The sequence below is a fragment of the Ovis canadensis genome, chromosome X (assembly GCF_042477335.2).
Source record: "Ovis canadensis isolate MfBH-ARS-UI-01 breed Bighorn chromosome X, ARS-UI_OviCan_v2, whole genome shotgun sequence".
In the NCBI taxonomy this organism is placed as follows: Eukaryota; Metazoa; Chordata; class Mammalia; order Artiodactyla; family Bovidae; genus Ovis; species Ovis canadensis.
The window spans coordinates 144,216,183-144,243,446 of record NC_091727.1 but is presented as its reverse complement, the minus strand read 5'-3'; the positions used below and the strand labels follow the sequence as shown (position 1 = coordinate 144,243,446).

Here is a 27,264-nt window from a genome sequence, read left to right as displayed (position 1 = left end):
ATATTTAAAAGAAGAAAGTTTAAACAATCTGGTGTTAAATAACCTGATGATGGCATAACTCTTCTACTGCATATTTGAAGTTCATTATTATGGCACATACCTTAATCAGCTTTTAGTAGGAATACTGAAATATGAAAATACATGCAGGATTATAGTTCTGTGTATTACCTTTTTGGTCTTTTGTGTCCTAATAAGAATATGTATTCTTAATGTGCAGTAAACTTAAATTATGTAAAACTGAGAAAAAATGTCTTCTCCTTCAAATAAATTTAGTAAGCTGGGACTAAATATAACTTACCTGGTAAATAAATATTATACTTTATTTTTTTCCAGTAAATGTCTGTGACAGACACAATCTCTTCCAAGTGCCCTGGGGCAGCCACCTCCTAGTAATAAGGTCACTGGGTCTTGTTATCTAGATCTGATTGCTTCTCTGGATCAGAGTTCTTCAAAGAAACATTAAGAAAAAGATTTTGCAATGTGAATGTTTCAACATGTGCATATAATCTGTGTGAAAATCATTGTTCTTCAATGGATGACCTCTTTGCATAGAGTGATAGCTTTACCCATTTTCACATCATTATGTTTGCTGGGGGAAAAATCCTGCTGTGCTACCTCATAATAACATGTAATCTTCTTGCTCAGTTTAGCTGAGATTTAAGGAAACTCTGTTCATAGAACCTGTTCTTTAAAGCCTGATCTATAATTTTGCAGAATCACCATAGCAGAAGGGCAAGAGGCTTTATAAAAGATATACAACCATTACAACTATTAAATGAAGATTAGTTTCAAGTTTTACAATCCAGTACCAAAACCATCTGGCAAATCTCATGTCAGGTTTTGTTAAACCTTTGAGCTTTCTAAGTGTTAATTCATCCCCCTTCTATAACACTTCCCCCCCTTCCCTAAACACACAGGATGCACTTGACTTATTGATGATTAAGAAAAAAGATCTAATTAAGTGCTCCAAGCTTGTTGATTTTTCCACCTGGTGATTTGTTACCCTTGAAGGAAAATTTCAAAATAGTTGTTGCTTTTGGCAGAACCATTGGAATCCTCATGGATCAGTGAATATATTCCTCAAAGCCTACTCCTTTCCTTTTGTCACATTTTTCTTAGGCCTAACTAAAACCAGAAGGAGGATCAGAATATTCTTGAAATGCCAAAATACATCTGAGGGACTCAGACCAGTCTGGAAAACACTGGATATGCCTAATGAATAATTCTACAGTGTTTTCCCTAAGTCTTCATCCTTTAAGCTTTGATGATAGCAGTTATCATAGAAAAACTATATATTCTTTAAAAGAAATTAGTTTATATTAACCTGGTGTTCTCTGGCATCACCTTTCTTTGGGACTGGAATGAAAACTGACTTTTTCCAGTCCTGTGGCCACTGTTGAGCACTCCAAACTTGCTGAAATATTAAGTGCAGCACTTTCATAGCATCAGCTTTTAAGATTTGCAATAGCTCAACTATTATCTCTAGAAACATCACCTGCATACTTACATTTCTTTAGGTATATATCTTTGTGGTAGATATTACATAAGACTCTCTTAAAATTGTCTCATATGCTAGTTTGAGGAGACTTTTTTCCCCTAATCTGTCAATATGTCAAATATACGGCAATAAAATAGCAATAATCTATGAGTTAAATTCACTTGTAGTCTTTGGTAGTTAAATAAACGGATGGTTTTGACAATTTAGAATGTCACATTTCTGCAAAATTTGAGATTCCTGGAGTGCATATGATTACCAAGAAAATGGAAACATACTTGCATTTCTAATGGGAAACCAGCTATATTTGAGAAAGAAATGTAATTGCTGAATCATTGAAGCTTCTCTGGATTCTCTTTTTGTTAGATTTTGAAACAATGATATAATGTTGAGACTCTAGTCAGAGATATCATGATCTTATTTTAACTATGATTTTCTTATCTTATGTTGCAAGAAGGGGGACCCCTTCCAGGGCCCGGAACTGGGCTCTTATCTAACCCTCAGAAATGAATTGTCTGAGGAGACACATGTGCTGACAAAGCGAGAGATTTTATTGGGAAAGGGCACCCGGGTGGAGAGCAGCAGGGTAAGGGAACCCAGGAGAACTGCTCTGTCACATGGCTCACAGTCTCGGGTTTTATGGTGATGGGATTAGTTTCTGGGTGGTCTTTGGGCAATCATTCTAATTCAGAGTCTTTCCTGGTGGTGCACGCATCACTCAGCCAAGATGGATGCTAGCAAGAGGGATTCTGGGAAGTGGACGGACACACAATGTCTCCTTTTGACCTTTCCTGAACTCTTCCTGTTGGTGGTGGCTTATTAGTTCCGTATTCCTTATCAGGATCTCCTGTCATAAAACAACTCATGCAAATAGTTACTATGGTGCCTGGCCAGGGTGGGCGGTTTCAATCAGTGTGCTTCCCCTAACAATTAGATTTAAGTGGCAATAAAATTTTTCAACAGGGAGAATAAGGGATGTATTCCACATTTCACCTTAAAATGATGACAAAATCAGTCTGAGTTTGCCTGGCCCAGTAATTTGGGGATTAGTCAGGGGAAGGTATGCAGTCAATGTGTTAAGCCCCTGAAGCTCAGCTTCTGTGTGACACTGTCAGGAAAATATTTGAGAAGAGTTAGAAGGTCTTGCTGTATTTAGAGGGTTCAATCAAATCGTGTTGCTTCATAAGCCTTTTATTGGCAAGGCACTTAGGTTAAGTTGAGTTCAGTTCAGTCTCTTAGTTGTGTCTGACTCTTTGTGACCCCATGGACTGCAGCACACCAGGCCTCCCTGGCCATCACCAACTCCCAGGGCTTGCTTAAACTGATGTCCATCGAGTCAGTGATGCCATCCAACCATCTCAACCTCTGTTGTCCCCTTCAGTTGGGGAAGTGAATTTTACTCTTGTAGGTCACCTGTAACAGTCTCCCATTACTTTTTGAAAGACTAAATCCTGTGGCAGCTGAAAATACGTTCCTGACAATCACAGAAACTATATCATTGTATGTATTTTGAGCTATAATTCACATTTCTGTGAATAGAAATTTGGCTGAAATTTCCTTACTTCTTGCCTCAGACCTGCCCACCCCCACCCCCCCAAATTGGGGGAGATTTAATAGAGTTTTGGTCATTTACACTGAATCAATACTTTTTATTAGCTGGACTCTTCCCACATTTGTAGGTAAAATCATTCAACCAGACTATAGACATATTTTTAAGCTATAAAATTTCTGGATTCTGAAAGGTGGAATAAGATAAATGAACTTTTTTTTTTTTAATTTCACATATGACTATTTTATTAGATCAACAGAACATCACGGGTGAAATATTAGTGTTTAAGGATTTAATATATTTTAAAATAACATTGGATTCCTTTCCAATGTCTAAACTATGAACTAGTAATATCTGACTCAAGAATGATAAGGAGATCCAATATCTACCCATCGTTCTCTTGAAAGTATTATTTTTTTACTTTTAGGAATAATGCCACTGACACTTCTCAAAACTCTTTAAGCTCAATGGTAAGGCATACTTCTCACTTTTTACTATTGAGCACTGTCTTAATATGAACTGGATTAAAATGAGGCTTAAATCTTTAAAGATAGTGATTATTATAAAGCACTTACTCTTTACTTGACATCTGATTCCATAAAAGGGAAAATGCAGTTTGGTTCAGTATGTGGTACATGTAAGGGGACAGAAATGTAGATCAGCATATTAATTTTCAGATGTCAATGATGAACCATATTTCATTTTTTTAAAAAGTAAAATACATATTTTTCATCACTAATATTCCTAGAGCTGCCATTTCTCTTACTTTCATTGTAGTTAATGCTCAGCAGTTCTATGTGTTAGAGCTACTTTATTGGACTATTTCCTAGTTACTAGCATTAAAACTGTGGGGCTTGGTAGAAGGGGAAGGGGTAATGGAAGAACATTTTTAGGGGGGGAGTATTATTTTAATTTTAATTTGTTGTTTTTGTACAAAACAAATTTCAATAGATTTTTCTTAATGTTTGAATATTGAAGCATAGTTTACAATAGAGATGTTTAATTGCCAGATTTAAGTGGAAAGGATACATTCACATAGCTTTAAGTATTTGACCACCTAAAATATCATTCTTATATAGTTCAGTGAACATTTGAATGTTGTCAGAGAGGAAATGGACTTCCCTGTTGGGTCAAATGGTAAAGAATCTGCCTACAACACTGGAGACCTGGGTTCAATCCCTGGGTTGGGAAGATGCCCTGGAGGAGGGCATGACAACTCACTCTAGTATTCTTGCCAGAAGAATCCCCATGGACAGAGGAGCCTGGTGGGCTACAGTCCATGGAGTTGCAAAGAGTCGGAAATGACTGAGCGACTAAGCACAGAACAGAGAGGAAAAAATTTTACTCTATCTTTCTAAGTTCTTCTGGCTGGTCTAAGAATTAAATTGACATGAGACAAATTAACAGGCAAAAATTAAACAAAAATTGAATAACATGCATACATAGGAGAGACCTAGAAGAATCCTGAGAGTCCCTTGGACTGCAAGGAGATCCAACCAGTCCATTCTGAAGGAGATCAGCCCTGGGTGTTCTTTGGAAGGAATGATGCTAAAGCTGAAACTCCAATACTTTGGCCACCTCATGCGAAGAGTTGACTCACTGGAAAAAACTCTGATGCTGGGAGGGATTGGGGGCAGGAGGAGAAGGGGACAACAGAGGATGAGATGGCTGGATGGCATCACCGACTCGATGGACGTGAGTCTGAGTGAACTCCGGGAGTTGGTGATGGACAGGGAGGCCTGGCGTGCTGCGATTCATGGGGTCGCAAAGAGTCGGGCATGACTGAGCGACTGAACTGAACTGAACTGAGGGAAACAATAACTCACCAAAATGGCTGACAGTCTCACCTTAAATACCATCTTCAGCTCTACACAGAGAAGGACCTTGGGGGTAGTGATTTGAGACTCCGAAGCTGCGGAAGGCAATTCACATGGAGATGGAAAAGCAAATCTTTGGTAAATAAATGTTTCCTGGACCCTTCAGAGAGGGTGGGACACAGAGGCCCTACTTAGTTTCCCCCATCTCATCATGCTTATATTCTTTGCAAATATCTGTAGTGATAGCTCTGTTCTGGGAATAGGCCCTTTATCTAAGTTCTTTTAGGAATTTAAGGGGGAAGGAAAAGGAAAAACTTTCTGAGCCCTCTGTTTCTTAAAAATAATCAGCCTAAATTAATCCTCATGTCAAAAATATATATGTTAGGGTGGCATTTTGCTCGTCTACAATGTGGCATGATACATTTAACAGATAGCTCCACAGACAGACATAAAACTGCTTACAATTGACAGAAAATGTTAAAAACAAATGGTTAAAATGTGCATGGGAAATGTAACACTAGTAGACTTGGTTTAATAATACAGCTTAATCTGAGACCTGAACACAAATCTGCCTAGAAACTCCTATGGCACAGAACACTTTGCTCAAATACATTTGAGTATTTCTGCCTTTTTTAGTGTATAATGAAAACATGGAAGTGAAAGTCACTTGATTGTGTCTGATTCTTTGCAACCCCATGGACTGTAACCCACCAGGCTCCTCTGTCCATGGAATTCTCCCGGCAAGAACACTAGACTGAGTAGCCATTCCCTTCACCAGGGGATCTGACCAACCCAGGGATTAAACCTTAGGTCTCCTGCATTGCAGGCAGATTCTTTACCATCTGGGCCACCAGGGAAGCCCCTATAAAATCACCAGTTGACTTTACAAGCCCATCAGGAGTATGTGCTTAATTCACTTTCTCATATATTTGTCCCATCATTCAGTTACATCTTCCATCATATAAAACACATCTTGGATTTCCCTAACTTAGACTAAATTGCCAGAAAAACTCTCCTCTTCACCCTCTGCTTCTAGGTGCTAAATTTATTTCATAGACTTGTCCATCAATTATAGTTACTAGTGTTTCTTTTCTTTTCCTCTAGATCAGAGGTCAGCAAAGTTTTTCTGTAAAGGGTGAAATAGAGAAGAATAGCTTTACTTCTTTGCCAGGCAAAGGAAGCCATTGAAGGCAAAGGAGGCCACAGTGGGCTAATGACCTCCAAACTGTGTGTCCCATTCCAAGGGAGCTTGTGATGAGTTTTTTAGTAGTGGTTCAAGGAGCAAGGATGCTGAAAAGGATCAGGGTGCACGCAGGGTCTGCATTCCTTCAATAAACAGCTCACGTGGCATCGTGTGTTCTTATGAGGGGATTCTGTGGTTCTCAAGGTTATCATACTCTGACTTTTTCTCTGGAATGAAGAGTGTTTCATCAAATAGTTAACATCTTCCATTTGGCTGGGATCTTAGTTCCAGTAGAAGAACTCAAAAATATTGTTATATATATCCCTTGAGGAGGAACCAGGACCCTGCCCCAAGGTTGCATTATTGTTTCTCCTCCTTTTTCTCCTATCCATTCCTTTCCCTGATTAGCAACTGTTTGAACATGCCCTTTGGAACTAGGGATGGTCATGGAGCCTGGGTGAAGCCTATGTCCTACAAATAAGAAACAGGGGAAATAGAAAGTCTTTTGTGTCCAGGAGCCCCACAAGGCCCCACAAGTTTCAGAAAGTTTTATATATAACAAAAGAGAAACCAAATTTCCATAAAATTTCAACTGATGATATTTACATCGTCAAGTGTAATAATAATGAGTACAAAGTTTCATGTAGCAGAGAACTACTAATTAATGGACTTCTGTATCTGATCTTGGAAAATGTCTTTTCACACAGATAGGTGCTGCCAAATACTGATATCAGTCCAGAAGCATAGAGTTTTAACTCAACATATCTATCCTTAGAAGACATGTGAAAAATTCTATTAGATTTTTCCTTCATATCTGCCATTTAGTCTGACTCAATTGAAGCGACTTAGCAGCAGCAGCAGCAGCAGCCATTTAGTGTGATTATATTGAAGATTAATCATTTCTTTTTTTAAAAAAATATTTTTTTGTTTGTCTGTGTTAGGTCTTCGTTACACCACAAAGGATCTTATGTTGTGGCACATGAGGTCTCTAGTTGTGGTGCACAAGTGCAGTAGTTGCAGTGCACAGGCTTAGTTGCTCCATGGCATGTGTGATCCTAGTTTACCGACCAGGGATTGAACCTGAGTCCCCTGCACTGGAAGGTGGATTCCCAACCATTAGACCACAAGGGAAGTCCCAAAGATTAAACATTTATAATTGACAGTTAGGTAAAGGCTCCTTAATTCCATATTTACTGCAACACATTGCAAATTTGTGTATGTGCACAGATGGAGATTTTGCTTATTTGAACTTCTAGAGGACTGGAGTGAAAATGACTTTACTGTAATGTAAGTTTTGCATATAAGCACTCATTAACCTTATAATTTTAGACTGATTTATTGAGACATTATCAAGTTTGCAGTAAAAACTAACAGCCAGAGTGAATTAGTATTCAATAATAACAGTCAAGGGAACTTCGAATTCAGCAAAATTCCAGTCTTGGCTTTGAGCTCAAAAATAAACCTTTGCCACTTACAAGACAATTTATATTCTAGCTACTCATACAGTAGGGCAAGTCAGAATATTCAGCTTGCTGTTTAGATGAAAGTTCACAGAATGAATATGGTTCCATTATCAGTAGTGAATAAAGTTCACTATTGACACTCCTAGTTCAATAACACATGATACACTCAAATATTTTGCATAAAATACCTGCTGATGTACAACAAACATAGGCTTTGAACACCTTACATTTTCCCAAGTCTTGTATATTTGTCCAGTTAAACTTATTTTCTGTGTCACATTTATGTTATCCACCATTAATTGTAAGACACCTTAGCAGATTCCAGATTAGGTTTTGTCAAATTCTTTGAAAATATTCTTCTCTAGTCTGTTCAGCACAATTCATTCTTCAGTCACTTCAGACTTGTTATTGCTTCCTCAAGTAAGTATCAATAATTAAAAGTTGTTGAAAGCATCTGTTAACTCATGAAGAAGACAAAGAAAATTACCCAATATCATTTGCCTTAAAAAAAAAAAAATCACCATTGATGTTACTCTCAATGTGGTGAAATGCTAATAGTCTTAAGTTTATGTTATCTAGACCCGTTTCTTTGGTTATCTAAGCAAGCCTGATTTAATAATTCACATCAGTAAGTGGTTCTCTCTGATTGGCTAATAAATGAAACTTTCTGAAACTGACTTTTGTCACTCATTTTTATTTATTTTTGTGATGAAATTCTAAGATGATATGTTTCATTTTAATTTCCTAGTTCTTCTGTTGCTTTTCTGTGAATTGGAATGTTGTGATGAGTGCTTAGCCTGGTAATCTCAGTGCGTATTGAATTCTTTTTGTCACAGCTATAGTGTCATTGCAGAATAAACACAATTTGCATTTAAATGAAAGCATAATAATTTTTGTTCAACCAAACCTTAAAAACGGGACTTTCCAAACCCTTTATCCCACATACTAAGTTCACACATATAGAAAATATAGTCAGTTGCTGGGGTCCAGCCCCGGTGGATCCACGGTGATTCGAAGGGGAGATGGATAGGCAAGGAAAACTTATTTATTTAATTAATTAGAAATATAAGATTAGATTAGGAAGAAATAGTGTAGTAGGAAAATTAAGTGGAGAAAAAGATGCTGAATAACTTGGTTTATGTGGAAAGCCAATAAAGTTCCAGACAAGGAGTTTGCACCATCTATGTTAGGCCACCGGCATCCTCTTGAATAGCGGGGGTGGGGGGGTGCCCCACCTTGGGCTCCCCATCTCATGGATCTTAGAAGCTGGGACAAGTAAGTAGACATGGCGAGCCTCCATGCCCCAGATGGGAATTCAGCCAGAAAATAGAGTAAAGAGAAGACATGGGGGAAACCAGTCCTTCCAGTGACTAGCCCGGCCTCTATTGTCTAGAAAGGCCTTTTATACCTTTTAGATTGCACATAGAGATCAATGGGTAATACAAAATTATGCAGCGTTAGCAGCCCAGACTCTTATCAAAACCAGGCTTTTCCCTCTGCATACCTAATTGTATATACAAGTCTTAGGTAATTTACATCATCTTCCGGCCATAAGGGCCAATTAACATTTTACACCTTTTTTTCTGATAAGGGTTTGTTGACCAGAAGACTCATTTGTGTTGTTCTTCTCAAAGTCTGGTACCACTTTCAGAAAGCACTAAATAAAGTTACATTCTTACATAGCAAAGATACAGCAATTTATAACAAGTAAAAGGAGTACAGTGATTTACAACAAAGGAAAGTAATTAACTCAAAAGTCTAGTGTTGCTAACATCAGAACTATTATATATCTTTTACCATATCCCGTTTACATTGATTAACATCCTCCCAGGTGCCTAAAAGATAAAGAATATGGAGATCTGGCAGCAATCATTGAGTCAACAGTGAAATCCGTCACCAATATGATTTTTGGCTCTTTAGAAAAGGCTCTGTATCTTTAAGATGTTTTTAAGCTTTGTGCCTCTCACGGTTGGGGGGCTGCAAGCAATTCACAAGCTGTAAGAGGTCCAGGGGTCAGAGAGTTATCAGAGGGGGTTTTAAGCCGAGACATTCTTTTGCAGGAGACTGAAGCCCTGAATTAACTTTTTCCAGAGAGTGTCAGAAAAGTAGAAAAATAAAATAAGGCAGGCAGATTCTTATTTTTGGGGGGTACATGCTCAGGAAATACCAGGGGGAAAACCTGAGGCCTGATTCGCCTTGCCCATCAAGGCCTCTGCCACATGACCTTGTCACGGGTGGGATTCCTCATGCTGGCTCCTGGCAGTCAGTCAGTTCAGTCACTCAGTTGTCACTCAATTGTGTCTGAATCTTTGTGATCCCGTGGACTGCAGCAGGCCAGGCTTCCCTATCCACCACCAACTTCCAGAGCCTACTCAAACTCATTTCCACCACATCGGTAATGCACATTCAACCATCTTATCCTCTGTCTTCCCCTTCTCCTCCAGCTTCAATACTTCCCAGCATCAGGTTATTTTCAAATGAGTCAGCTCTTCACATCAGGTGGCCAAAGTATTGGAGTTTCAGCTTCAGCAATAGTCCTTCCAATGAATTTTCAGGACTGATTTCCTTTACCATAGACTGGTTGGATCTCCTTGCAGTCCAAGAGACTGTCAAGAGTCTTCTCCAACACCATAGTTCAAAAGCATCATGTTCAGTTTTCTTTTTTTTAAATATAAATTTATTTATTTTATTTGGAGGTGAATTACAATATTGTATTGGTTTTGCCATATATCAACAAAAATCTGCCACAGGTATACACGTGTTCCCCATCCTGAACCACCCTTGCTCCTCTCTCCCCGTACCATCCCTCTGGATCATCCCAGTGCACCAGACCCAAACATACAGTATCATGCATCAACCTGGACTGACAATTCATTTCATATATGATATTATACATGTTTCAATGCCATTCTCCCAAATCATCCCACCCCTGCCCTCTCCCACAGAGTCCAAAAGACTGTTCTATACATCTGTTTCTCTTTTGCTGTCTCACACACAGGGTTATTGTTATCATCTTTCTAAATTCCATATATATGTGTTAGTATACTGTATTGGTGTTTTGCTTTCTGGCTTACTTCACTCTGTATAATAGGCTCCAGTTTCATCCACCTCATTAGAACTGATTCAAATGTATTCTTTTTAATGGCTGAGTAATACGCCATTGTGTATATGTACCATTGCTTTCTTATCCATTCATCTGCTGATGGACATCTAGGTTGCTTCCATGTCCTGGCTATTATAAACAGTGCTGTGATGAACATTGAGGTACACGTGTCTCCTTCAATTCTGGTTTCCTTGGTGTATATGCCCAGCAGTGGGATTGCTTACAGTCCAACTCTTACATCCATACATGTTAAAACCATAACTTTGACTAGATGGACTTTTGCTGGCAAATTAATACCTCTGCTTTTTAATATGCTGCCTAGGTTGGTCGCAGCTTTTCTTCCTAGGAGCAAGTGTCTTTTCATTTCATGGCTGCAGTCACCATCTGCAGTGATTTTGGAGCCTACAAAAATAAACTCTCACTGTTTCCATTGTTTCCCCATCTATTTGCCATGAAGTGATGGGAACAGATGCAATGATCTTAGCTTTCTGAATGTTGAGTTATAAGCCAGATTTCTCACTCTCCTCTTTCACTTTCATCAAGAGGCTCTTTAGTTCTTTGCTTTCTGCTATAAGTGTGGTGTCATCTGCATATCTGAGGTTTTTTGATATTTCTCCTGGCAATCTTGATTCTGACTTGTCCTGCCAGGCATTTCTCATGATATACTCTGCATATAAGTCAAATAAACAGGCTGACAATATTAAACCTTGACATACTCCTTTCCCTATTTGGGACGAGTGTGTTGATCCATGTCCAGTTCTAACTGTTGCTTCTTGACTGGCATACAGATTTATCAGGCAGTAGGGCAGGTGGTTTGGTATTCCCACCTCTCTAAGAATTTTCCACAGTTTGTTGTCATCCATACGGTCAAAGGCTTTGTCGTAGTCAATTAAGCAAAAGTAGATGTTTTTCTGCAACCATCTCACTTTTTCAATGATCCAGCAGATGTTGGCAATTTGATCTCCGGTTCCTCTGCCTTTTCTAAATATATTCATCATTATTAAAACAGAGAATATGCTCTGTCTTGAGAAATATAAAATGCATATAAAATGTCTTTTCAAGATAGTGATAATTATTCTGGGTTGGTATGCTAGTATCTGTGTACCAATTCATAAATTTCTTGGCATTTACGACAACTATTAAATATCTTCCTATGATAAATAGCAAATTTGTGATGTGGTGGCACTCCCAGGATAGATTTTAATTTCAGACACTGTAAATTTGCAAACACAAGTTATTGAAGCCATTGAGTTGTAAAAGCATTGGATTGAAAGTATCTGCAGCTTAAACTTCATCCCTTTAAATATTTAAAAATCACCCTTCACAATCCTATTCATATGTTTAGTGGAACTCTTAAATGTAACACTGATATATAAGCTTTATGAGAAAAATAATTCTTTTTTCTCTTGCTTATTCCTTTACCTAGAACTGTGCCTGTTACATTGTAAATCCTCAATAACTGCAATATCTGGAAAGAGATATTTACTCAGGCACTCTTTTACTTACCTGTGTTTGATGCTCGTGTGCAATGTACTATGTTTTTCACTTTTAACGAATCATTTAACAAATACTTCTGTTTTTTTCCGTCTTTAAAGCCAATGAAGGAAGTTGTACGACCTCACACACCTATGAAAGAAACAACTACTGTGGAGATCTGGACTCATCCCCAACCACAGGTTTGAAAGGAAACACAATGTTTCCCTTTAACTGATTTTTATGAATGTATAAGAAAAAATCTTGTTATATTTCTCAATATATGTTCTTTGAAATTTCTTTAGGTGACTTTGCCCTCGACTTGTGTGAAAATATGACTGTAAATACCTATTTCTTCCTAGTGTGGTTGGATAATAATAGTGGAGGTAGTTAATTTGTTAGATAAGATGCAAGCATCACCCAAAAAGTATCTTCTAAATGATTGTTTCACTGATGTTTAAGTCTAGTCACAAAGTAGTGGAAGAACAACAATAACAGAAATTGAGAACTACTGTTTTGTAGTATGACTTAACTTCAAGGTATATATGCGTGCATGTTCAGTTGTGTTAGACTCTGTGACCCTATGAGCTGTAACTTGCCAGTCTTCTCTGTTCATGGGATTCTCCAGGCAAGAATACTGGAGTGGGTTGCCATTTTCTCCTGTAGGGGAATCTTCCAGACCCAGGGATTGAATCTGGGTCTCCTTCATCTTCTGTGTTGGCAGGTGAATTCTTTACCACTGAGAAACCTGGGAAATTTAAGGTATAGGACAATTTGATTTTATGTTAATTTGGCAAATTTTAATATGACCTCCTTGGAACAAACCAGTGTGAATTTAAAAAGAAATTAAGCTATAAGTTATTTTTAAAGAATCCACTTTTACTCATCTCCATCAGGACAGCTCAGAATGAGACTGACAAAGCCAAGCACGTTTGTTTTCTTCATAGAGGCCTTAAGGGATTTTAAAAATGAAATGAGATCAATCTAAACGTTTATTTGCAATTTGTTATTATGTAGCTGGTTTACCTAATGTTGCTAATAACAGAGAGGTCCTGCATCTGACCCCTTGGGTGCCAAATTAATAACCATAAATTATCCTCTACCCAGATATTTTCAAATGTCTTTTACATGTTACTAAGGAAATAAATTTTTTAAAGGTAGATACATAAAAGTATATCTAGAGTATTAGAAAAACAACCCAAAAGGAGTGAGGAGAGGATCACATTGTTTATTATTTGATGAGTGCTTCTGAAACTCATGGAAGTTATGTGTTCTATAATAATAATATCCTAAAATATTTTACAGAGTTAATTTATCCTCTTTAGGAAGAGTTGCAAAATTAATGCATGCACTGTGGGTAGAAATGATTAATTAAATAAAGTTCATTGCAACCCAGGAACTGTCCAAAATTACTTGAATCCAAATTCATGAAGTTCTGCCAAATTTCAAACTGACTTTCTACTCTTGTACTTCTGATTCAGTCTCAAGAAAACTGATGAGAATGTAGAATACATGGTGATATAATCCACATCTATATACTTAATTAAGAACCTATGTAGTCTTCCGAATAGCAGTTTTGAGGAAAAGTACACAATTTTAAAATCTGTACTTTAAGGTCCAAAGATTTGAAATACTAGTCTAACATGAAGTGGGATACGGTAAATAGATGTCAAGTGAAATTAGACATTGTTAAGTAAGACTCTTCCTCTATGAATAAGACATTGCTCTATCAGCAATACATTTTTCAGCCAGTTACTCCTGATTGTATTCTACTAAATTGAGTGCAACATAATTAACTGTACTAATTTCTTGCTGATTACTGATTCTTCTGTTTAAATCTTGTTAGACACACAATTGTTTCTTATACATTACGTTTTACTAGAGACTCTTTTATTAGGTAAATCTTGTAGGTATCTGACAGCTTTGAGTGTCCTTACTGCCTGAGATTTCAATTGAAATTTAAGATGTGTCAAAGAGTGGTGGATTGCATTGCATACTATTATTATGAATATGATACAGATAGGGACTTTCCAACCTTGTTTTTGGTAAACACTGTGCTTGCCTCTGAAAAGTTTAAAGAAAACATGTGTTTTATAAATAAGTTTTATAACTCCTTATATTTAGTAAGATATTCACTACTCATTTGTGGGATTTTAAAAGCAACAATCTGAAAACAGAAACTACTGAAATAGAACATAACCTTAAAATTGAATTATGTTTATTCCTCCACTGAAATCTGTAAACTCTTTGATAATGCTTCCTTCTGCCATTCAGATGACAATTAATTAAGACTCATGATACAGATAGTGACTTGGAGGGTTTATTTCTTTTAAATGGGCAAATGCTGCAATGGTGTCCCATTAAGCAGAATTGTTCTTATCTGTAAAGTTCGACTAATTAAAGTAACTTGTGAAACATGAAGTAGTTCAGCTTATTCTTTGATAACGAAAATCAAAATGTAAGTGTCCATTTCCTTATAAGAAAAAGCCTTATAAGTAAATTTTTAGATTTTTATTACAATCTTTAGAAAATTATTAATACAACTGGGGTGCAAGTCTTGAAGTTCCAAGTTGGAGTTTTAAAAATTAACATTATTTTTTAAAAATATTGAAAAATAAAGCAAATCATTTACAGTAGCTTTTTAGTGTGTAGGGGACAACTATGGGGTCATAAATATTCACTGCAGCTAACATCTTAGCATCTGTGTAGTACTGGGAGAAATAGAGAGCTACTCCGAAATGGTCATTTTCCAGTTTTGCACAAGCTGTTTGCATATGTCAGTTCATGTGGAATTCTTATTTTTTGGTAATGCAGCATTTTATAATAACTTGATCTTTTCCCCTTGGATAATAAATTCTCCCAGCTTAACCACCTTTTCTGCCCCCTGATTCTTAGTAATTACAATGCTCAGCATGCAAGCAAGTCTAAAACTGACTAATATTCTGTCAAAAACTTAAAACAAAATAAAACTAGTATATGTGAGAGGAATCTTTTTATGGTTTTCTATGACTTTCAATAACAATGGCCTTGCTTGTGAAAAAATTCTAAGGATAGTCTGATTATGGATATAGACATTAACTTGGTTGCTACTGTACTTCATTAAATCCAGATGTATTGTGATCATGACTTATATTCATTAATAAATCAGTAGTATTAAGTAACTGCTATAGAATATGTGAATGAGGAATGGACCCATTCAGTTCAGTTCAGTTCAGTTCAGTCACTCAGTCATGTCTGACTCTTTGTGACCCCATGGACTGCAGCATGCCAGGCTTCCCTGTCCATCACCAACTCCCAGACTTTGCTCAAACTCATATTCATCCAGTCAGTGATACCATCCAACCATCTCATCCTCTGTTGTCCCCTTTTCTTCCTGCTTTCAAACTTTCCCAGCATCAGGGTCTTTTCCAATGAGTCAGTTCTTCACATCATGTGGCCAAGGTACTGGAGTTTCAGCTTCAGCATCAGTCCTTCCAATGAATATTCAGGACTGATTTCCTGACTAGTTGGATCTCCTTGCAGTTACTTGCCATTAACTCCCCAAACCTTCACACCCACAGCTAGTGACTCAAGTCTCCCACAAAGAACACAACTGACCTCTGACACAGAAAGTAAATAAAATAGTGCAAACTCTGTAAAGTGGTACAGGGGAATAGGAAAAAGTGTTGGGATGGCCAAAAAGTTCATTCGAGTTTTTCCATAACATCTTATGTACCCATTTTTCCTTTGGAAAAATGAAGAAAGTCATATGTAGCAATGGAATATATTTATTTTATTTCACAAAATCTATATAAAAGTTACTACATAGCAGGTAGCATTTTAAGCAGTTACAACATTGACTCATTTAATTCTCATTACAGACTTATAGCTATTACTAAGCCTATTATCTATCAGATCTTGACCCTTAAATCTATTTCTCACTTCCACTGTATAATCATAAGGGATTTGATTTAGGTCATACCTGAATGGTCTAGCGGTTTTCCCTACTTTCTTCAATTTAAGTCTGAATTTGGCAATAAGGAGTTCATGATCTGAGCCACAGTCAGCTCCCAGTCTTGTTTTTGTTGACTGTATAGAGCTTCTTCATCTTTGGCTGCAAAGAATATAATCAATCTGATTTCAGTGTTGACCATCTGGTGATGTCCAAAGTCTTCTCTTGTGTTGTTGGAAGAGGGTGTTTGCTATGACCAGCACATTTTCTTGGCAAAACTCTATTAATCTTTGCCCTGCTTCATTCCTCATTCCAAGTCCAAATTTGGCTGTTACTCCAGGTGTTTCTTGACTTCCTACTTTTGCATTCCAGTCCCTATAATGAAAAGGATATCTTTTTTTGGTGTTAGGGATCAAGATCATCCCCATAGAAAATAAATGCAAAAGATCAAAATGGCTGGCTGGGGAGGCCTTACAAATAGCTGTGAAAAGAAGAGAGGCAAAAAGCAAAGGAGAAAAGGAAAGATATAAGCATCTGAATGCAGAGTTCCAAAGAATAGCAAGAAGAGATAAGAAAGCTTTCTTCAGCTATCAATGCAAAGAAATAGAGAAAAGCAACAGAATGGGAAAGACTAGAGATCTCTTCAAGAAAATTAGAGATAACAAGGAAACATTTCATGCAAAGAATGGCTCGATAAAGGACAGAAATGGTATGGACCTAACAGAAACAGAAGATATTAAGAAGAGGTGGCAAGAATACACGGAAGAACTGTACAAAAAAGATCTTCATGACCCAGATAATAATGATGATGTGATCACTCATCTAGAACCAGACATCTTGGAATGTGAAGTCAAGTGGGCCTTAGAAAGCATCACTATGAAGAAAGCTAGTGGAGGTGATGGAATTCGAGTTGAGCTGTTTCAAATCCTGAAAGATGATGCTGTGAAAGTGCTGCACTCAATATGCCAACAAATTTGGAAAACTCAGCAGTGGCCACAGGACTGGAAAAGGTCAGTTTTCATTCCAATCCCAAAGAAAGGCAATGCAAAGAATGCTCAAACTACAGCACAATTGCAATTACCTCACATGCTAGTAAAGTAATGCTCAAAATTCTCCATGCCAGACTTCAGCAATACGTGAACTGTGAACTCCCTGATGTTCAAGCTGGTTGTAGAAAAGGCAAAGGAACCAGAGATCAAATTGCCAACATCTGCTGGATCATGGAAAAAGCAAGAGAGTTCCAGAAAAACATCTATTTCTGCTTTCTTGACTATGCCAAAGTCTTTGACTGTGGGATCACAATAAACTGTGGAAAATTCTGAAAGAGATGGGAATACCAGACCACCTAACCTGCCTCTTGAGAATTCTGTATGCAGGCCAGGAAGCAACAGTTAGAACTGGACATGGAACAACAGACTGGTTCCAAATAGGAAAAGGAGTACGTCAAGGCTGTATATTGTCACCCTGCTTAATTAACTTCTATGCAGAGTACATCATGAGAAACGCTGGACTGGAAGAAACACAAGCTGGAATCAAGATTGTTGGGAGAAATATCAATAACCTCAGATATGCAAATGACACCACCCTTATGGCAGAAATTGAAGAGGAGCTAAGAAGCCTCTTGATGAAAGTGAAAGAGGAGAGGCAAAAAGTTGCCTTAAAGCTCAACATTCAGAAAACGAAGATCATGGCATCTGGTCCCATCACTTCATGGGAAATAGATGGGGAAACAGTAGAAACAGTGTCAGACTTTATTTTTTTGGGCTTCAAAATCACTGCAGATGGTGATTGCAGCCATGAAATTAAAAGACGCTTACTCCTTGGAAGACAAGTTATGACCAACCTAGATAGTATATTCAAAAGCAGAGACATTACTTTGCTGACTAAGGTCCGTCTAGTCAAGGCTATGGTTTTTCCTGTGGTCATGTATGGATGTGAGAGTTGGACTGTGAAGAAGGCTGAGCACCGAAGAATTGATGCTTTTGAACTGTGGTGTTGGAGAAGACTCTTGAGAGTCCCTTGGACTGCAAGGAGATCCAACCAGTCCATTCTGAAGGAGATCAACCCTGGGATTTCTTTGGAAGGAATGATGCTAAAGCGGAAGCTCCAGTAAGACTCTGATGCTGGGAGGGATTGGGGGCAGGAGGAGAAGGGGATGACTGCCAGGGTCCAGCCCCAGTGGATCCAGGGAATTCGAAGGGTGGATGGCGTTGGCGTGAGAAAAACTTATTTACTGATTGATGCATTATCCATTAAGAAAAAATAGTGTAGTAGGAAAATTAAGTGGAGGAAGAGTGCTGAATAACTTGGATTACGTGGAAGACCAATAAAATTCCAGACAAGGAATTTGCACCATCTACGTTGGGCCTCTGGCGCTCGCTTGAATATCTAAGGGTGCCTCACCTTAGGCTCCCTTTCACGCGGGTCTTAACAGCCACAGCAAGTAAGTAGACTTGGTGAGCCTCTATGCCCCAGATGGGAATTCAGCCTGAAATTAGAGTGAAGAGGAGAGGAAAGAGAGAGAGACACGGGGGAAACCAGTCCAGCAGCTAGCTCCATCCTCTATTGTTCAGAAGGCCTTTTATACTTTTGATAAAACATGGAGATCAATGGGTAACCACAAAGTTATGCAGCATTAGCAGTCCAGACTCTTATCAAAACCAGGCTTTTCTCTCGCATACCTAATTGTATACACAAGTCTTAGGTAATTTACAGCATCTTCCAGCCAAAAGGGCCAATTAACATTTTACAGCCTTTTTTCTGATAAGGGTTTGTCAACCAGAAGACTTTTTTGTGTTGATCTTCCCAAGGTCTAGTGCCACTCTCAGAAAGCACTAAATAAAGTTGCATTCTTACACAGCAAAGATACAGCAACTTATAACAAGTAGAGGGGGTACAGTGATTTAAAGCAAAAGAGAAGCAATTAACTCAAAAGTCTAGTGTTGCTAACATCAAAAGTACTATGTATCTTTTTCTACATCCTGCTTACATTGAGTAACATCCTTCCAGGTGCCTAAAAGATAAAGAATATGGAGGTCTGGCAGCAATCCTTGAGTCAACAGTGAAAACCTGTCACCAATATGATTTTTAACTCTTTAGAAAAGGCTCTGTATCTTTAAGATGCTTTCAAGCTTTGTGCTTCTCAAGGTTGGGGGGCTGTAAGCAATTCACAGGCTGTAAGAAGTCTGGGGAACCTGTTAGGCAAGCTAGAGAGCTATCAGAGGGGGTTTAACTGAAACATCCCTTTCAAATGCAGAAGGCTAAAGCCCTGAATTGACTTTTTTTCCAGAGAATATCAGAAAAGTGGAAAAGCAGAGCACAAAAGCCAGCAGATTTTTTGTTGGGGTACATGCTTAGGAATTTCCAGAGGGGCCCCTGAAGTCTGAGCACGCTTTGCGTATGTCAGCTTCCTTCCTCATGACCTTGTCACGGGCAGGATTCCTCACACTGGCTTCCAGCAGACGACCGAGGATGAGATGGCTGGATGGCATCACAGACTCAATGGATGTGAGTCTGAGTGAGCTCTGGGAGATGGTGATGGACAGGGAGGCCTGGCGTGCTGCAATTCATGGGGTCGCAAAGAGTCGGACACGACTGAGCGACTGAACTGAACTGAAGCCTATTATCATTAACTCTATTTTGTAGATGAGGAAGTTGCAGCACTAAGAGATGCTGGAAAGTACCAAAGACAGATTGCAGATATCCTGGGTCTGGCTCTAAAGCTCATCTTTGTAACATCTGCTTAATAATTTCTCACCAGGAATGAACAGTGATAATGGAAGGCAGTCGCTAGGGCCAGAGATATTTTAAAAGGAGTCTCTTTCTAGTGTTAAACTAGCATAGTTTTCTATTCAGCTAGAACACCTGCATGTATTTGCATATGATAAAGTAGGATGACCCCTTTATGATGCTAGAATGAAAATAAAAGAACAATAAGACGTGGATTATAAAGAATATGAGGTTTTAAAAATAATCAGAAAAAGACAGTTTTTAGAAATATTAAATCTACAATGATAATCTTTAATGAAATTCTTTCTGCACGATACGAAAGGCTGATTAACAATGATAGAATGTGAGAATTCCCAAGGTTTTAAAGCATTACCTTGCAATCTTGAAATAGTGGCTAACAGGATCACTAAGTCGATATGTTAAAAGTAAATCCATTTGATGAAGGAATTGCTACACTGATCTCATATTTTACCACAGCATGGTTAGGAAGTCCACAAGGCTTTGATGAATCAGTTTTCATAAAGCAAAATAAACTCTTACAATTCCTTCATATTTTGAATGGCTTATGATACTGATTTTTTTTTTGTTTTGTTTTGTTTTGAAATAAAATTACACCAAAGGAAAGTTTAGGTGCTCAGGTCAATACTGATGTCTTTGCTTCCCTTGCAAGGAAAATAAATAAATAAATAATTCAAGAAAACTTCTTTCTTAGACTGTGTATAATTGAATTCTGAAGTGTTAGAATACACTCAGGCAGCATTTTGTATTGATTTCAATATGTGTCTACTCAGTGGGGCCACTTATGTTTCTTCATTAGCAGCAAAAGTATCTTGAAAAAAATTCACTGGGATCGTGAAACCACAGAACGATTTCCAAAGTGTACATACCACTAATTTCCTTTAATTGCCAACCTTGGTTTCATATCAGATGATGTTTTTGATGCTTTTAAGATGTACACTAATTAAAACAATTTTTTTGAACCACACACTTCATAATTCATGTTTTCCTCAAAGCCCAAAGCACTTATCTTTTGGCTCGAAATTCAGGATGTTCTTTGTTGTTTTGGTTATGATTCCTTTATGTTGTAAAGTATATGTCCTATTGGAATGTAAGCTAATTATGATCATACAAGTATCTGAGATCAAAATTTTCCCAAAGCTTAATCTGGGAACTTTTGAGGTTTATTTTCATCCTCAAGGGTTATTTTGTGGAAAGCCTTAAAATGCCAAGCCAACTTCTGATTTAAGTCTTGACATGATAAAAAGCTTGGTAAAAAATAAAGAAAAAAGAAATCAACATGCCTTGATGTGACAGTATATATAAGGCTTTATTTTCAGACATATGGAAAATATTCAGCTTTGTTCTATGACCAGAGTCCTAGGAGTTTAGCCTTTGTCTTTGATCTTTAGTGGTGTGAGTACTTTACTTTTAATCATTAATGATTTTATTTTTAAGTGACTACTAGAGTCATCATGCTAGGTGCTCCACAGCAATTTTTTTCTTTTTCTCCAGTCCCTACAGCAGCTTTGTTGAGGTATAGCTATAATATCTGCTTTTCTTAATGAGGAAACTGGGGCTCAGAGAGATTGAATAATGTGTGTAAGGCTACACAGGTTGAGTGTTAGAGGGATTCAGACTCTAATGTTCTGATTCTAAAGTTCATGATTTTCCCCCAACCATACACTGCCTCCCATTATTACATTCATAGAGAATGTCTCTTCAGTGAAAGATGCATCCCACATGTGACCTAACATCCCGCTGATTCCCATGGCATATTAGTGAATCTCAGCAGCATAGCAGATTTGTGCCATGTCCACAGATAAAAGGCTTGTAAACACCCATTGCAGATAAATACACACTGCAACAGATGGGAACCATTCTTCTGGAACTCTTAGACTACAAAATATTGACAACCAGTTTTGAAAAATTGATAACTATGATGTTAATATCCACTGGCTATTAAGTGTTAAAGTAGAATATGAATATGGACCAAAAATACCATTTGGTGTAATAGTAATTTTTATGAATTAAAAAGTCTAAATTTTCAAAATATAAGAAAGAAATCAAGGATGAATATACTTTTATCATATTAATAATTTCTTTACACAGAATCTGGATTATGACTTAGCTTGCACATGAGTCCCCTAGCAATGTCTACCTCTCAAACAAAATAAATTGTATTTATAATCACAGATGAAACTTTTTGATGACACTGAGATCACAGTGTTAAAAGCTCATCACTTGGTGCACTCTATCATGTGAGGTCATGAATAAAGTATGTTGGGAATTAAATGTTGACTGTACGAGAAAGGAATAAACATCAAATTAGGTGGGGTAGAGTTGGGGACACCATTCAGGGTGAAGGTATGATCCTTAAAAGTGAACTGTCAGCGAGCAAGTTAGAATGCCCAAGGGAGAATATGATAAACTTGGACTAACTTTCAGAAGCCAGATGTCCTGAACTAGTGGGAAGGATTCTGTAGAAAAAATATTTAAGCAATGCTGGTAATTCATGGTTAGGCAACCATATTATTGGGTTCTCTTTACTGTAAGACTCCAGCCAATGGCTCTTCCATTACTACATGTGAAGTTTGGGGTCGGTGATAAAGCATCTAAATTTGTTTTCACACCGGTAATATGAGGATGTTTATATCATTCTTATAGAATTGCTATAAGTGTTAACACAGTAGATTCTAAAGCAGGCACACAATAGATGTTCAATAGCCAGCTATTCAATTCCTTTTCATTTTTCTACAATGCCATCTACAAATTGGAAAGTAAAGCAGGAAGTTAGTGATAATTCCAGATATATGAGTTGACTGAGTGAAACTGGCAATAGCAAACATGGACACTCAGGTTCCCATGGCCTGCCCTAGTATGTAACACTCTGCCCTTAGGTAGTAAGATGACTGAGCATCTTAAAATACTCCCACATACGACACAGATAATTTCAGGGCCAATGTAGAGTTGGTTTTCACCTCCTACAGTTCAGTGGGCTAACAACCTACAGAAGTATTTATAACGGAAAACTAGATTATTGCCAGAGACATCATACTTTCATTCTTCTTTATTTTCATAGCTGATATACTGAAGGAAAAATTCCAGTTAATTCAAGTTTATATATTATTTTCTCAGATTAGCATGAGATTATAAGCTTAAAAGATTTCCTTTTAGCTAACCTAAAACTATCATAAGCAAATTAAAGAAATCCTATTAGAAGAAGCACTGCTGAGTTTGCACAGGTTCATAGTAACAAGTGCATATGGTCCCTAAGTTATTTTGATCCACCTGCTGATATAATCTAGAGCTAAGTTGAAAATTAGTAAAAATAAAGGATACGTTGTTTGTCTGAAATGATCACAACATTGTCAATTGGCTATACACCAATACAAAATAAAAAATTAAAAAAAAAACTTTTCAAAATCTCATCTCTAGGTCTATTTTATTACCTAGTCATTAGACCAATTGTTGATTTCTACCATAAATGTGGAAAAAAAAAAAACTGGAAACAGTTTATGCCACACTTATGCTACACACACACACACACACACACACACACACACACACACACTTCCTTGGTGGCTCAGATGGTAAAGAATCTGCCTGCAGTGCGGGAGACCCAGGTTCAATCCCTGGGTATATATGTGAGCTTTCCAGATGGTGCTAGTGGTAAAAAGCTCACCTGCTAATGCAGGAGATTTGAGAGCTGCAGGTTCGATCCCTGGATGGGGAAGATCCTCTGGAGAAGGGCATGGGAACCCATCCCAGTATTCTTGCCTGGTGAATCCAATAGACAGAGGAGCCTGGCAGGCTACAGTCCATAGGGTCACAAAGAGTTGAACATGAATGAAGTGACTAATGCACATGCTTACACATACACATACACACATACATACATAGAACATATAATGTTTATAATCTGTGAAATATATAGAACATCACATTCCTTAATGTGATGTGAAAGTACTTCACCTCATGAATTTGACAGATAATCTAAATAGTAAATCTGTCATTCCAAGCCTTATTTGTTTAGAATATATTCTGTTTCACATGCAACAATGTCAAATCGTTCCATTTTATGTTAGTGCCCAAATGTCAGAGAAGCAATACAAGAGCAATTTAGCAGTTTACATGCCCCTGACAGTAAAGATTTTCCTTTTTTCTTTTCTTTTCTGTTTTCTTTGACTTTACAGTAGCTAGTCCTTCTCCCCTTCTCCTGTTTCCAGCTGCTAATTCCTATTAGCAAACATTGTAGAGCATCTTGATCCCTCTGCAGTTGTCAGCCCTTCTCTGTGATATAGAGCTCTTTTTTTGTTAACTAAAGTTATTGAAAAATGAGTATGGCAACAGAAGGCTTTATGCTCATATTGAAAATCTCACCAGGTTTCTACCAAAGATCTTTGGTCAGATTTGATTAACCTTAGAATTTATTAAAGTGAGTTTCCAAATATATTTCGTCTATATGTTCTTTCCGATAAAGCTGCAAAAGCACACCTGGAATACTGTTGTAAAACTCCCACTCCTCTCCCCTTTAGAGTGAAGTAAGTCAGAAAGAAAAACACCAATACAGTATATTAATGCATATATATGGAATTTAGAAAGATGGTTATGAGGACCCTATATACAAGACAGCAAAAGAGACACAGATATAAAGAACAAACTTTTGGACTCTGTGGGAGAAGATGAGGGTGGGATGATTTGAGAGAATAACATTGAAACCATATTTCCATGTTTTGACCCACACTTTCTTTCTGGTCTTTCTACACTTTTCTTTCTGGCTCATTGGTCAATGCCTACCATATGTTCCAATCAAACTAGACTCTTTATTCTTCCTTCAGTTTTCTTATCCCCCCCTACTTATTTGTTTGTATCTATTTCTCCACTTCCAAACAATGTTTCTCCCTTATCTCCTCCTGTGCTGAACCACTGGCATAGTATTCATCTTTTAATGTACCATGTGAAATGCTTTTCAGTCCATCCAGTTGACTATAACCTCTCCATTTTCTGAGCTCCCAGAGCACTGTGTATGTACCTATCAAGGTTTTTATGACACACAGGCTTACATTTCAAATATTTGTGCCCACATTTATTCTCCCTCTTTAATGTTAGCTCTTTGAGAGCAAGGATGGATTTCAACTCATGACTCCATATCTAGTACTGTATCTTGAATTCCATAAGGGTTCTCCAATGAGAGGCAAAATATTCTCCCCCACTTAAGGACTGGTATTCACCTACACTTTTCTTGAAGAGGCTTCCTAAGTGGCACTAGTGGTAAACAACCACCTGCCAATGCAGGAGATGAGGTCATATATCATATTGGATTAGAGTTTGCATGTTGGAGTCAGAAAAGTCTGGGTTTGAATATCAGCATTGCCACAGACTAGTTATGTAATATTTGCCAAACTGTTTAATAGCTCTGAGTTTTATTTTCACTGTTTATCATGACAATACTAATACATTTCTTTTATCAGAAATTGGTGTAGATTATATGCATAACCTATGTAAATTACTTAGTACAATGTCTGACATATTATAAATATTCAATAAAAGTTGATTTTATATATGAGCATGTGTGTGACTTTGTGTGTGTGTACACAGTTTGACTGTTTGAACTCCAGGCCACAGATCAGTGTTTTCTGGTTTAATGCAAAATTGTTTATTTCTTAATCCATTTATTCTCAGGAAGTCCATGTTACTCTGTCTTTCAACTTATTTCGTCTCACAACATGGTTTCCATTTTTCTTTTAAAGTCTCCAAAGAGGAAGATTCAGTTCAGTTCAGTTCAGTTCAGTTCAGTTCAGTCACTCATTCATGTCTGACTCTTCATGACACCATGAACTGCAGCACACCAGGCCACCTTGTCCATCACCAACTCCCAGAGTTCACTCAGACTCACGTCCATTGAGTCGGTGATGCCATCCAGCCATCTCATCTCCTCTGGCATCCCCTTTTCCTCCTGCCCCCAATCCCTCCCAGCATCAGAGTCTTTTCCAATGAGTCAACTCTTTGCATGAGGTGGTCAAAGTACTGGAGTTTCAGCTTTAGCATCGTTCCTTCCAAAGAACACCCAGGGCTGACCTCCTTTAGAATGGACTGGTTGGATCTCCTTGCAGTCCAAGGGACTGTCAAGACTCTTCTCCAACACCACAGTTCAAAAGCATCAATTCTTCAGTGCTCAGCTTTCTTCACAGTTCAACTCTCACATGTTTACCTAGCCTCTAAAATAACTAATTCATTAAACTCTGCCCTTCTTTGGCAAGAGGTCAAATGGCAAGACATAATAGAACAACAGACCCAAGAAGCAAATCTGTCTTTCACTTTCTATTCATCATCACTGCTGCTCTTGAGAATTCCATCAGTGTTCCTGGTAGTGAGGCTAAATCTGAAACATGATCAAATGAACTCTGATGCTTGGCGGCTTCAATAATTGACATCCTAATTAAATCTACATTTGAAAAATCAACTATAAGTAATTTGCTCAGTGCTATCGAGTGATCTCTTAATATACTCCATAAAATCATTTTGAGGGTGAATTCTTTCTAAAGTATCTGTTTATATGTGAGCTACTCTTGTACTCTGTGGATTTACAGAAGTGGGAACCTGCTTCCTGGGCATAAATACTGAAGGTACACAAATAGTGGATTTAGTGATCTGCCTTGCCTCTTTAATGCACATGTATTTGGACCATGAAAGATAACTGTGGGACTCTTGGACCATTGTTTTTCAGATTTATTGAGATACATGTAACTGACATGTGGTCTTCCCAGGTGACACTAGCCGTAAAGAATCTGCCTGCAGGAGATGCAAGAGACGTGGGTTCCATCTGTGGGTCAGGAAGATACCCTGAAGGAGGACATGGCAACCCACTCCAGTATTCTTGCCTGGAGAATCCCATGGAAAGAGGAGCCTGGTGGGCTACAGTCCATGGGGTCGCAAAGAGTTGGGCAGGACTGAGCGACTGAACTCAAATGACATGTGACTGCGTGTAAATTTAAGGTGTGCTTCGTGCTTAGAGAAAATTAACTGTTGTAAGGGAGTGTCTCAAGTGTTCTGATGCAAGGAATAAGAATGGCAACACCTCTGCATCCCAGCCTCCAGCCTTCCTTCCCCATTGACCAAAGGAAACCTGAAAAAGTATCTAATCAAAGTATGTTGAGAGTTCAAGCAAGATGAATAATCAGTCACACATCTGTGCTGACTCTTTTGAAGCAGTGGTGCTTACTAAGACTTCTGATACTTGAAGGCAACACTGAGGTCACTTAACCAGCATAGCATGTCTCCTCCCTGATGCCCTAAAGAGATGGTAGTAAAGAATGTTTATACGGAAAGGATGATACAAAATTATTGCAGACTTTTTGGATAATTGAAGGCATTTAATGCATGCACTTCAACAAGAAAATAATTAAACGAAAAACTCCAGCAACTCCTTAAGAGTGGCACTTAATCATGGAACACATGCCTTAGGTGTCATTTACCTTAGCTCTGCCTAAAATGTTTGTCTTGGCTAATCAGGTGTGCTTT

At 37.9% G+C, this 27,264-nt stretch overlaps 1 protein-coding gene across 2 annotated transcripts in view; it reads left to right on the top strand.

Annotated features, from left to right (window-relative positions):
* PCDH11X (protocadherin 11 X-linked) overlaps positions 1 to 27,264 on the top strand; it is a 965,230-nt gene that overhangs the window by 424,915 nt on the left and 513,051 nt on the right. For both annotated transcript variants that reach the window (XM_070291133.1, XM_070291134.1), the window contains exon 4: positions 12,206 to 12,286. In XM_070291133.1, the coding sequence (XP_070147234.1) occupies positions 12,206 to 12,286 (81 nt within the window). The remainder of the gene's footprint in view (positions 1 to 12,205; positions 12,287 to 27,264) is intronic.